We start from the raw sequence: 12,336 nt of genomic DNA on the forward strand, positions 1-12,336 counted from the left end.
GAAGAGGAAGAACTTAGGTGGGAGAACTTGGGTGTTTGTGAAGGAAGACATCATATGTCTCTTAAAAGGGAATCAAGATTATGTATCAGCTTTAAAAACGTACCTTGGAAATATTTCAATGTAGAGATGGAGGAATAGGGAAATGGGAGAAGAAGAAGGGTTTCTGGCACTAGGTCTAGGTCTTAGTTTGCTTTCTATTGATGAGATAAACCACTGATCCAAACCATTGTGGGAGGGAAGGGTTTATTTCAGTGTACAGCTTTCAATCCATATCATAAAAAGAATTCAGAGCAGGAACCTGGAGGCAGGAACTGAATCAGAGACCATGAGGGGAGCACTGCTCAGTAGCTTACTTTCCAATGACTCAGCCTACTTTCTTAAGATAAACTCAGGACCACCTGCCCAGGGGTGGCACCGCCCCCAAGTAGGAGGGGGCCTCCCACATCAATCATAAGTCAAAAGAAAAAAATGCCCCACAGACTCGTCTATAAGCAATCTGATGGAGGCTTTTTCTCAATTGAGGTTCCTCTTCCTGGATAACTTTGGTGTGTGTCATGTCCCATGATTGCAGGATTTTGTGAATCTTTATCTCTTTGCCTTCCCCATTTCCTTGGGAATGTCATCACTTCGGGGAAGGAAGAAGAAGGAAGTAGGTGGCAAGTCTGTGCAATGAAAAGAAAACAAGCTGATTCTCTGGGGGAAACCTCAGCAGGAGGCTTGGGTCTGGCAAGGCTTCAAGGTCTGAGACACACAAAACCTAAGCTGTTCTCAGCTCTCTCTAGTGTGTTCCATTTGACCCAGTGTACACAAAGGACGCTCACTTCAGCACAGAGGACCAAAACTGGTTCTGATCGCTCCAAGTTATCAACCCAGAGCCTCCTTGGCTATGGTCTGAATGCCCCAGAATTCAGAAGGGGAGAGTAATTAGCTTGGTCCTCTGACCACACCTCCCTCCCTCAAAGCCACCCCACATTCATCACACTCATGGTTCCCTCAGGGGCAGCTAAAGGAACAGAAAGACACACATGGTACTTCATAGGTGCTTTACTATACAGAAAAACCGGATATTTACATCTTGACAATTGTTATAGTTCACATGGCTGGGGTTGGTGATGAGGCATGGGACTGGAACCCAGAAAGGAGGTGGAGGTGGTAGGTCTTAGGTGGGAGAACTTGGTAACCCAGAGCAGAGGTAGTCAGAGGGACTGGAGCTAGGAAGATGGCGGTTCCTACTACCTCTTCCACCCTTGTCCCAAGAGCCTACTGCCTATTGCCAGCTCTTCCTTCTTCTCCTCCCTTACTCTTTAAGCCTTTACTCTTCCTGGAAAAATGAGCCCAAAGGAGCAGGAGAAGAGGTGAAGAGGAAAGGTAGGGCCCAGTAAGAAGCCCCGCCCACTCATAGTCTTCTGATTGACTTTAGCTCTACATTTGTTTTTGGGTTTTTTCCTTTTGATGAGATGCTTAACAAGCTGTGATCCTACCATGAGTTCTCCTCTGTGTAAGAGAAGATTGTGGTTGGCACTAACTAATGGCACAGCACACAGAGCCCATGGTAGTACATACCAATCCCTTGCGTTTCTACCACCACCATCTCAGCCTTGGAGTGGATTCTTTTCCATGGCTTTGGGAAGATTTTGTTAATGATAACAGTAGAGGACTTAGGTGCTCCTAACAGTTCAGTTTTTCATCCTATGACCAGTCAAAGACTCATGGTCCTTCTTGTCAGATCCAAATATGTAGAACAGAGACTCAGAAATTTGCTTAGAAGAAGACCCATGGTCTTCAACTGACCACAAAGGAGATAACCAAAGTACTAACATTCTGGCTTGCTAGAAATTTGGCCCAAAGTAAAACACAAGGAAACTTAACTACTCAATCTTATTTGGGGTAAATGTATATGAACTAGTAGTTGGAGGTTTTGTTTGCTTGCTTGCTTGCTTTTGTTTTTTGAGACAGAGTCTCATGTAGCCTAGGATAGCCTCAAACTCATTATGTAGCTGAGGATGACCCTAACACTCGATCTTGCCACCTCCACACTGGCACCACCACTCCTAGCTAGACGTTTAAATAAAAGTTTATGGAACTTCAACTCTCTCCTCCCTTGCCTCTTCTCTAATTAGAATGTTGAACTTTGGCTGATGTCCAGATTTAGAAGCAGACAGTAAGGTGACAACTGTGCCATGCTAAAGCTTGCAGCCCAAAGGGGCTGGCTCACTCTCATAGAAGACCTCTTTAAGGAACAATGCCTACATTCTTAGACCACCAACACATGGCCACTTCACTCCAAGGCTAGTTCCTTGACTCCAAAGGGGAGAATGATCTCATAGTGATGTAGGTGGAGAGAGCAGGGTAAAAATCTAGGTAACTTGCTGTAAGTCAAGCCTCCCCAAAAGAATGCCAATTTTGCCATTGTGATAGTTTGTATATGCTTGGATCAGGGAGTGGGACTATTAGGAGGTGTGGCCTTGTTGGAGTAGATGGGTCACTGTGGGTGTGGGCTTTAATACCTTAGTCCTTAGCTGCCTGGAAGTGAGTATTCTGCTAGCAACCTTCAGATGAAGATGTAGAACTCTCAGCTCCTCCTGCACTGTGCTTGCCTGGATTCTGCCATGTTCTCACCTTGATGATAATGGACTGAACCTCTAAACCTGCAAACCAGCCCCAATTAAATGTTGTCCTTATGAGAGTTGCCTTGGTCATGGTATCTCTTCACAGCAGTAAAACCCTAACTAAAATAGCCAACCCTAGGAAATAAAAAAAAAAAAACAAAAAAACAAAAAAACCAAAACCCACCAATTCTCAAGGTGGGGGGACCTCCCACCAAGGGCTCTCATAGCCCGGGGGAAATAAAGAAATCAGGCACCCAGAAACAATTGATAAATAAATCTGCCATCATTTGGTGAATGCCCTTCCTGAAACTGGCCCCATGAGAAGACCCTAAGGAATAATAAAGTCATCCTTTTCTGCTTCTGAGCCTTCTAGAGTCTAGGGGCTACTCAGTGAATCACAGGAGGTTTGGAAATGTTCTGAGCTCCATGCATGGCCTCTGACTCATCTCTCCACCTCACTTGTTGACCTATGGCAGAATTTTCACTGGGCACTCAGGAGACCGCAGAGAAGCTAAGCTATGGAAAGTTAACTATTAAACTTAGAGAAGGGCCTTCTCAGCTTGTTTTAAAGGTGGAGTTTTTGGAAAGAGGACTTGGCTAGGGATCACAACAGGATTCAGGCAGAGAATGGTGCTCCACTGGGCTTCAGGATCCAAACTTGGTCCTTTCTAGGTAAATGGTGTTGGGGGCAATCCCAGGAGCAATTATCGTCTATTGCTGAGTCTTGGCTTCTCCCCACTTGTTACCTCCTCTCTCTGAGATTGAATTCCCGTGTTTGGAGTGAGGCGGAGGCACTGCATAGAACCTCAACTGCACTTGGGGAAGCAGAGGGTAAGAAAGATCAAGAGGAGAGAGGCAGAAGAATCAAAGGCCTGTTGGGGGCATCCAGGAGTCCCAGATAGCCACAGCACTCCCTAAAATGCAATATTCACAATACAAATATCCCTTCTCTTGGGTTTTCCATCCCTACCAGTAACAGGATTGGGATGAGAAGAGAGGTCCAGGCCATAGTGAGATGCATACAATGTAAAACCATACAAAGTTAGCATAGAGTTCGGGGAAGCCCAGAGAACCACAGACTTCTCAGTGTATATCTTACCAGGACCTGAGAATCCTGTCTTGCTGAGGGCAGAAATTTCATTACTGCTTGGGGTCGGTGTGGTGTGGGAACACATCAAGGTCTCTTTCCCCCCGCCCCACCTTGGAGATGGGGCAGGCTCCTCCAGGTGTCTGTTCCAGTAGGATAAGTGAGGTGGGGAGGGGAGCAGAATGCAAAATCTGTCCTGGATGACGGATCATCAGTCACCTCTGGCACTTCACCCCAGGTTGGCTTCATAGGGGCTTTGAAAGAGGGTGGCATCTTATGATGTCATAGGGTAGTACTCCATGGTATGAAGATGATTCCCCGGGAGAAAAACCATAAAGTTCTATGAGAGATTTGTAAGTGTTTCATGAAAAGCAAATATATAGGTATCATCAAATAATTAAGTTTAATTGCTGTAGTAATTAAGCCAAAAAGTCCTAATTCTCAGGACCTTTTAGACACTAACATGACCCCATGACTCTAAGAAAGGGACATAATATGCAATGTCTTCCAAAGTGTATTTTAACAGGAAGCACTTTGGCACAGCATAGGTCAAGATTAATGGAACACAAAACACATTTTATATTCTATATGTCACAGGGGAGACTCTCCAATGTCTTTGGTAGTTGTCTTCCAGTGTCATGCTCTGTGAGACCTCCCCATCACTCTGCACTTACTGATCATGGCTCTGTCAGGGCCCCATAACCTTCACTGTCTTTTGCTTTTCTCCTTTCTCCTATGCAAATTTCCCAGGCCTCTGTCAGAAGTATTGGATTGGACAGAGAAGGCCCAGGGTGAAAGTGAAGCTGAAGGCCAAGACAAAGCAAGACTTGGAAGCACTCATTGGTTAGGGGTCGTGGAGAGAGAACAATGGAGTCAGAGGTGTTGGCCATCTTGCTATGGAGTTGGAGTTGTCTTTCTTTTATAAGCAGCCATCATTGGACGGGAAGAGGACAAACAGAGAGGGATATTTACAAGTGAGAGGCAAAGAGAGAGCCAGAGGGCCAGAGGGCTCCACCCACGGAAGAGCCACAGCCTGCCAAAGTGGCTCCCTCTGCCTTCAGCAGCAGTTCTCCCTTCATGGGAGGTTGTGGGTTCCCAAACTTGGTTCCATCAGACTCTACAAAATGGTTTCCCTCCAGCCTGGTAGCCCCCGGCTGATGTCGGGAGATGAGGGTCACTGAAGGGAAGCCATAGGTCTCTAGCCCAGGAGGCTGCCCAGCCTCAGAAGCTTCCAGAATAAGATCCACATCTGAGAAAGCCACCAGCGCTTGGGTGGAGTCGCAGGAGCTCTTCTCCAGCTCACCGGCTGCAGCGTAGGCTAGGGGCCCTGGGGACCGAGGGCTTGGCCAGAGCCGCCGAAGGTCATCCCGGAAGTGAGGGTTGAAGAGCAGGTAGAGCAGTGGGTTGAGGCAGGCAGGCAGAGGCAGCACCACCAGAAGGACTGACTTGACAGCCTCGGGGGTGACAGGGAAGAGGCCCAGCATAGAGGCAAAGCTGAGGAAGGCCACGGGGCAGTAGAGGAGGCCATCTGCAAAGATGAGCCAGGCCACGTGGCGCACCATGGCGCAGTCCCACACGGCCTCAAAGTCACCCCGTGGCAGGTCACAGTAGAGCTTGATGTAGGCGCCGGCCACCACCAGGAAGCAGAGCGAGTTCATCATCACCAGGGCTACAGCGAAGCCCAGGGCAGCCGGCCGGCCCTCGGGTGGGGCGTAGGGCAGGCAGAGTGGGGAGGCGCCATACTCTCCCACCGAGGCCAGCGGCAGTGCTGCGGCCAGCCCGGCCAGCGCCAGGCATCCCAGTGCGCCTGCGCGGACGCTGCCAGGCGACGGCGCCTTCCCGTAGGCTCGGACGCAGGTCACGGAGATGCTGCACTGCACGGCCGCCAGTGTGAGCAGCAGCACCGACGCCTCTGAACCCAGGACAGCCAGGAAGCCCGTAGCCTGGCAGCCCAGACCGCTCTCCCAGCGGGCTCCATACTCAGCGAACTGACCATAGGTCAAGGCGTCCACCGAGGCCAGGAGACCACAGGAAATGCCCGACAGGGCGTTGGCGCCTGCCATCGCACCCACCACAAGCTTGACGGGGGACAGCGGGCTGGGTCCGCTGGCAAAGACTGTCAGCAGCACCAGCCCGTTACAGAGTACGGAGAGTAACACGATGGCCCACACAGCAAGGCGGATGCCCCAGCTCTCAAAGAGGTGCTCGCAGGGCTTGAAGGGGCCTGTGTGAGAGAGGAGCAGAGATAGATGTAAGCCCAGAGCCAGAGCTGCCAGAACCCAGCTCACTGGTAAAGCCATGATCAGACAACTCCTAACTCAAAGGAGACCAACAGGAGAGAATTTCTGTCTCAGAAATAGAGACTTGAAAACTCGAAAAAACAAAAACAAAACAAAAACCTCCCGAAAGGAAAAAAAAAAAAAAAAAACCTCCCGAAAATGGGGTGGGAGAACTAAGAGGAAGCTGGGAAGAAAAATACACAGAAATAGATGCGTGATGCAGTGCAAACCCAGACCCGAGGAAATGCTAAGAAATTTAGTCTTCCTAAAGGAACACGATTTGGAGAGATAGAAGGAACAAACTGTCCGACAGAAGCGAAGAGACGTTCAGGCGAGAGCAAAGGCAGAGTGAGGCGCTGTCCAGAGTCAACTACTTTATGGTGGTGACTCTGCCCAAGCCATCATTGACATTTCCACGGTTGGTCGAGAAGTCCTGAGTAGACTTATTAGGCTGGTTCTCCCTTGCTTTGAGTACACTTCATGTTTATCGTGCAATCAGTATTTGGAAGACAAAGGGCATAATCGAAATATAGAAAACTTTGCCAAGTATAGCAGTTCCCATCTATAATCTCAACACTTAGGGAGCTGAGGCAGGAGGGGATGTGTGTGAGGCTAGCCTGAGATGATAGTGAGACCCTAACTAAAAACAAAGAAAAAATACTTTGAACTTCTCAAATTTTCCAACTGGACCCCAGAGTAGATTGGTCAGATCCTGGCGTCTTTCCATCTCTTTCCCCAATGCTATTCTTAAGTCACCTTGTAACTTTTGGGCATAGTATTTCTTCATTTCCTTTGGCTCTAGACTTGTTTTTCAATGTATTGCTAGGTGGCTGGGGAATTTAACAGATTTCTGTGGGAGCTATTTTAGAAAACATTTTTCTGATTATGAAATAATAGGTGGAAATTTGAAAATATAGCATGGCAAAATTTAAACTGTATGGCCTCACCTCTCAAATAGAACTCCTTATTTTGGCATATTTCCTTTTAGGTTTTATATATATATTTAAAATAAGTTGGGATTTTATTCTCCTTAAATTAAGCTTTGCATGCTCCCTTACAATCTCAAAAAACAAAACAAAACAAAACAAAAAAAGACCCCACATATTTTTAATGGCTGTATAACTATTCCGCATCAATTTATCTGACAATTTGTGTGAGCTATTTTAAAAGCAAGTTCAAGTTGGACCTTGTTTTCCAGAACTTTCTCTTTCACCTCATCCTTGTTTGTTGCTGATTTTCAGACATGAAATTCTCGAGGCAGAGCCACTGAAGCACCGGTTTCCTAGCAAAATACACGTCTGCTTCTTTCCCTCATCCACCACTAGAGGGTGCACTTTGCCGCTAAGCGCTAAAAGCTTGTCAGAAGCAAGGTCAAGGCTGAAAGCTTTCTGGGCAAAGAAAGGTTTTAAGCCAAAGAAATCTGGAAATCTGGAAAACGAAGGTGGGATGAAATAAAAACAGCTAACTGTTTGTAATTTTGTGTTTATTTTGAACATCTCTTGGCCCACACAGCACTGTGCTGTCTTCTGGCATGGCCTGCTGGTGTTTTAATGTTTTGGTTTGGCTTTTTTGAGACAGGTCCCCACTATGTAGCTCTGGATGTCCTGGAACTCGAGACGTAGACCAGGCTGGCCTCAAACTTAGAGATCTGTGTGCCTCTGTGTCCTGAGTACTGGGATTAAAGGCACACACTACCATTCCTGGCTCCGTTCACATTTTATACACAGGGAAGGGACTCTACTCACTTAAAATCGAACAAATGAAAAACTTAGGTTGTTTGGCATCAAGAAAAAAGAGCCCCTCCCCTTTCTTTCCAGCAACCTGGCTCTCATGGCCCCAGGTTAGACTCCAGAGGAGGCTTTCCTGGCTCTAAGGAAGTACTTTAGGAATTATCCAAAATTGTTCCACTCTAGAAGACGTTAGTAAAGAGATTTCACTCTTCTCGGGATAGAGCAGGTGATCTTTCAGAGCTTCTCCTGGCCCTATGAGTCTGTGGTATGTGTGTGTGTTTGAGGGCATGCTCAAAAAGTAGCCCCAGCAATGACATCAAGACATCCCTCACTTCTCTTCTTCTCTCTCCCATGAGAACAACTTACTCCTAGATGCATAACCTTTGATTTGGCTGAATTGGGAAGGCTGCTTGACCTTTCCCAACCCTGCTGCTTCCCCTGTATAGACACCAAGAGAAAAAAATTCCAACCCCTCCTGACAGGGATTATACCCCACCTCACCCCCGCAGGTTGAGCTTTGGGCAAAGAAAATATCTGCAACATAGACTGTAGACACGCTAAAGTGGTTTCTCACCCAGGCAATCGGGTGTCTGCTCCCCAGCCCCCCAGCCCTCCAGCTCCATCTCACCTGGAACAGGGCTGCACTGGACACTGGGGTGTGGCTTTGAGTCCTCTGTCCCCATCTGGAGCTCATCCAGGTCTAGGTCATCTAAGAAGGGAAGACAGAATATGTCTAGAGTTCTGGGTGTCTGTGTCTGCCATTAAAGCTCCACTTTTAACTGACAAAAGTTAATGTCTTTTATTTAAGCTGCTATCTCTCTATCTAACTGTTCAACACTGCTTATTCAACAGCCCTGCTATTTCTACTCTTGGGTGCCAGCATTTGGACAGCTACATGTTCTCCACTTGCGGGTATTGTATACATCTAGTTCTCTGCAAGGGACATTTCACTCTCCGCTATTCTGCATTTCCTTGTGCCTAGTCATCTTTAGCCCATGAGTGCTACACAGAGTGTGGCTCGTGGCTGATCTAATAAAGAGAGCTAGTGATGACACAGTTCTTCTTCAAACTGTCCCGTGGTTACATAGTTCCTCCTCGAGCTAGCCTATCATTGCTGTTCCATGTCCTATTATGAACACCGCACATGAAGAAGAATGTTGGAAACTGGGAGAAAGTGGTACATGCCTTGAGTCCCAGCACTGGGGAGGCTGAGGCAGGTGGATTTCTCTGAGTTCAAGGCCAGTCTGGTCTAGAGAGTGAGATCAAAGACAGCCGGGGGTGGGGGGGGAGAAAGAGGTGGTGGTGGGAGGAGGAGGAGGAATGTTGATGCTGGGCATGGGAGGACATGCCTGTGATTTCAGGATTTGTTAGGTAGAGGGAGTTCAGGAGTTCAAGGTCATCTTCACCTACAAAGCAAGTGTGAAGTAAGTCTGGGCTACATGAAACCTTTCTCAATAGCAAACATGAAGACTTGAGTTCAGAGCCTCAGCAGACACATGAAAGCCAGGCACAGTGGCATGCATCTGTGCCCTAGCACAGGTGGGACCCACAGATGGAGAGGACGGGGTTGAGATGGGGAGGCTGGGGTTGAGGGAGACAGGAGGATCCCTCTATCTCCCAGCCAATCAGTCTAGCCAATCCGTGATCTCTGGCCTCAGTGGAAGGCCTAGTCTTAGAACATAAGGTGGAAAGCAATAGAGGAAGACGTGCCCTATAGCCACATAAATCTATATACACACACACACACACACACACACACACACACACACACACACACACACACACGGTTTCTGCACTGAGGCTGATGTCTGAGATCTTATCAGCTCCCTCCATCACAGGAGAAGAAGTGGATGACTTTGCTTGGCCTCCCCCATCTTTGGCTCACAAAGTCAGGTTCCTGTGTAGCCCTTTCCTCCCCGCTTACACAGGTAAGCATCTGCTAGGAGTTTCCCAGAAGACTGGAATATTGTGGAGCTGCCCTTGACCTAGCCAGCTTCAGGGCGGGTGGAAGGCCAGAGTGTCCCCACTGTGTCCTGGCATTTCCTTTTCCTCCTCTACCTTTCATTCCCCACCTGCCCACTTGCTCCAGAAAGGATTTCAGTGACTCTTTAAAATCAAAATGCCTGAATGAAATACAAGAGGTGAGACCTACAGACCGTCTGAGCTGGGAAAGTCACGGCCAAGGTGTTAAGTAACCACTCTTCAAATGAGGAGGAAATCGAATCTGGCTGCAACAGCAGCTCCTGGCTTTCTTTCTGCTCCTTTGCTTTCACAGGAAGTAGGGGGCCCTGCCCCAGCTCCTGTTACAGGCAGCAGGCAGCCCACTAACTCAACAGGCCCGTGGTTCTCCAAGACCTAAACCCAGCGGAAAGTTTCACCTTGTGGAAGGAAAATTTCCATTTCTCTTTCCAGCCCCCTTTTACTCCCCCAAGGAGTATGCAGCAGACATCCGGGACTGTCCCTGGGGGATAGCTGTCTGCTGGCCCTGCAGTTGCCGGGCTCCTCCTCCTCCTCCTCTTGGGAGTCTGTACACTCTTTGGGAGATGCTTCTGACCTGTTTCCATTCACTAGGAGGGATGTTCTCAGAGATTCCCCGGGCACTACAGGATTTGACTGTATTCCACAATCTGGGTTCTGGATTATACAGTGACACTGTCTCCACTGGACTAACATACTTTGCCTTGCATGGAACCCTCCAGTCCTTCCTCACAACCACTGAGAAATGTATGATCTGTTTTTACTGAGAGATAAGGAAGTTAAGGTCAGCCTAAAATATGTCGAAGGGAACCCAAATGGAACATGGTGTCACTGGGCTTGGACTGAGTTCTGTCTACACTATAACACCAGCATGAGATGCTGTAAGTGAGCCTCATGTAGCCCGGACTAGCCTTAACCCGATTATGTAGATTATGATAACTTCAAACACCTGAACTTCCTACCCTCCCCATGGACCTGCTGGATTCCTGGTGTGTGTGGCAGCACCACACCCAGCTTTAGATTTAATTTTTCCTGTTCAGCTTCTCTGAGACACTAGGAGAAGTTCAAGATGAAAAATTAAATCTCAACAGGCAGGACTCCTTTCTCTATCCTAACTGTACTTGTGGTGGGAACACAGGGCCTGGGGAGAGGAAATCAGCCTTCGTTCCCTTCTCCCAAGACATACTTTATAGATAACCCCTCAGAACCTCTCTCTCTCTCTCTTTCTCTCTCTCTCTCTCTCTCTCTCTCTCTCTCTCTCTCACACACACACACACACACACACACACACATACACACACACACACATCAGCTACCTACATCCAACTTTGTTTTTACCCCCAACTCTTCCAGAAAAAGAAAATATATATATATTTGACTCAAGACAACCTATTCACTCAGCAGGGCCATGTGCTCGGTGGCCACTTAAATTTCACACTTGAACTCACAGGAAGAACGGAGGCAAAGGACATCAGCCTTGGGAGTAATACTCTCTTGCAATGTCCTGTTTAGTTCTAGGATACAGAGTAAGGCTATCCCTGTCCCCCAGAAACAGGGTTAGTTCAATTAATTTAATACCATCATCATTAGTTGCTGCGCCAATTAATTGTCTTCTGAGGACAACCAAAAGGTGAAGGACTGCAAGGGGTGACCACTAAGACAAAGCGATGGCCCACGGGGCAGGAAGAGTCAGAAGGGGCGGCACGCATGAGGGGACTCCAAAGGCCAGGAAGGTGTTGCTATTTCGGTTCCCATCCTTACGATCATTCTTTTTCAACAAGTGTTCTTGAGTATGCAAAGAGTAGGCCACTTCCTTCGGGGTCACAAGGATCCCTACTAATACTTCTCTCAACCTCCCTTCTAGAGTCCTCTCCTCAGCCCCCAACCCCCACAGCCCAGGTCCCCAGACACTCACAGTGGTTCTCAGCTTGTCCAGCAAGGAGACCCAGGGGCCTCTTTGGTGCCTCCTCTTCCTCTGGATGAAAGTCCTCGGCCTGCCACTGCCCAGAGGTCTTGAAGAAGCTGGCACAGATGCCGTAGGCACAGCACTGGTAGGCGTAGGGCACCTCCAGGATCCTAGGGTTGAGGAGAGAGAGGCTGCCTTAGTGTGTTTGGGATCTAAGACCTTAGTGTGGGTACCCTCAGCCCCTGGTCTTCAACCCCAGTGAGCCCTGTTCCCTCTCGAGCAGCGGTTCTCAACTTTCCTAATGCTGAGACCCTTTAATACAGCTCCTTATGCTGTGGTGACTTGCAACCATAAAATTATCTCTGTTGACACTTCGTAGCTACTATTACAAATCATAATATAAATATCTGTGTTTCTGGTGGTTTTAGGTGACCCCTGTAAAGGGGTCATTCTACCCCAAAAAGGTTTGAGACCACAGGTTGAGAGAACCACAACTCTAGACATTTCTTTAGAGGAATCTTGAAGCCTGATTCCTGACCCCAAAGGACTCTGGAGAGATTGTAGTCTTCTTTTTATTCAGTTTGAGAGGGAGAGAGAAGCCTTCTGCCTATTGGTTTAGAAGTCCCCACAGCAGGCTCAGAGGTGGTAGCAATTCCCCCAAGGCCACACAGCACCCAGGTATTCTGCTCCTCCTCAGCAGTAACTCTTGTCTAGCATTTAAGGAGGCAGTAAAGAGGCAGGGACTGGG

General features: G+C 48.0%; 1 protein-coding gene across 4 annotated transcripts in view; it reads right to left on the reverse strand.

Annotated features, from left to right (window-relative positions):
• Positions 1 to 1,028: 1,028 nt before the first annotated feature.
• Lgr6 (leucine-rich repeat-containing G protein-coupled receptor 6) overlaps positions 1,029 to 12,336 on the reverse strand; it is a 122,075-nt gene continuing 110,767 nt past the window's right edge. For 2 of the 4 annotated variants that reach the window (XM_006529714.1, XM_011248036.3), the window contains 3 exons: positions 11,598 to 11,758; positions 8,334 to 8,414; positions 1,029 to 5,920 (listed from right to left, as the gene is read on the reverse strand). In XM_006529714.1, the coding sequence (XP_006529777.1) occupies positions 4,665 to 5,920; positions 8,334 to 8,414; positions 11,598 to 11,758 (1,498 nt within the window). In that variant the 3' untranslated portion in view covers positions 1,029 to 4,664. The remainder of the gene's footprint in view (positions 5,921 to 8,333; positions 8,415 to 11,597; positions 11,759 to 12,336) is intronic. The other 2 variants (XM_017321280.2, NM_001033409.3) reach the window with 2 other exon arrangements.

The sequence above is a fragment of the Mus musculus genome, chromosome 1 (genome assembly GCF_000001635.26).
Source record: "Mus musculus strain C57BL/6J chromosome 1, GRCm38.p6 C57BL/6J".
Lineage (NCBI taxonomy): Eukaryota > Metazoa > Chordata > Mammalia > Rodentia > Muridae > Mus > Mus musculus.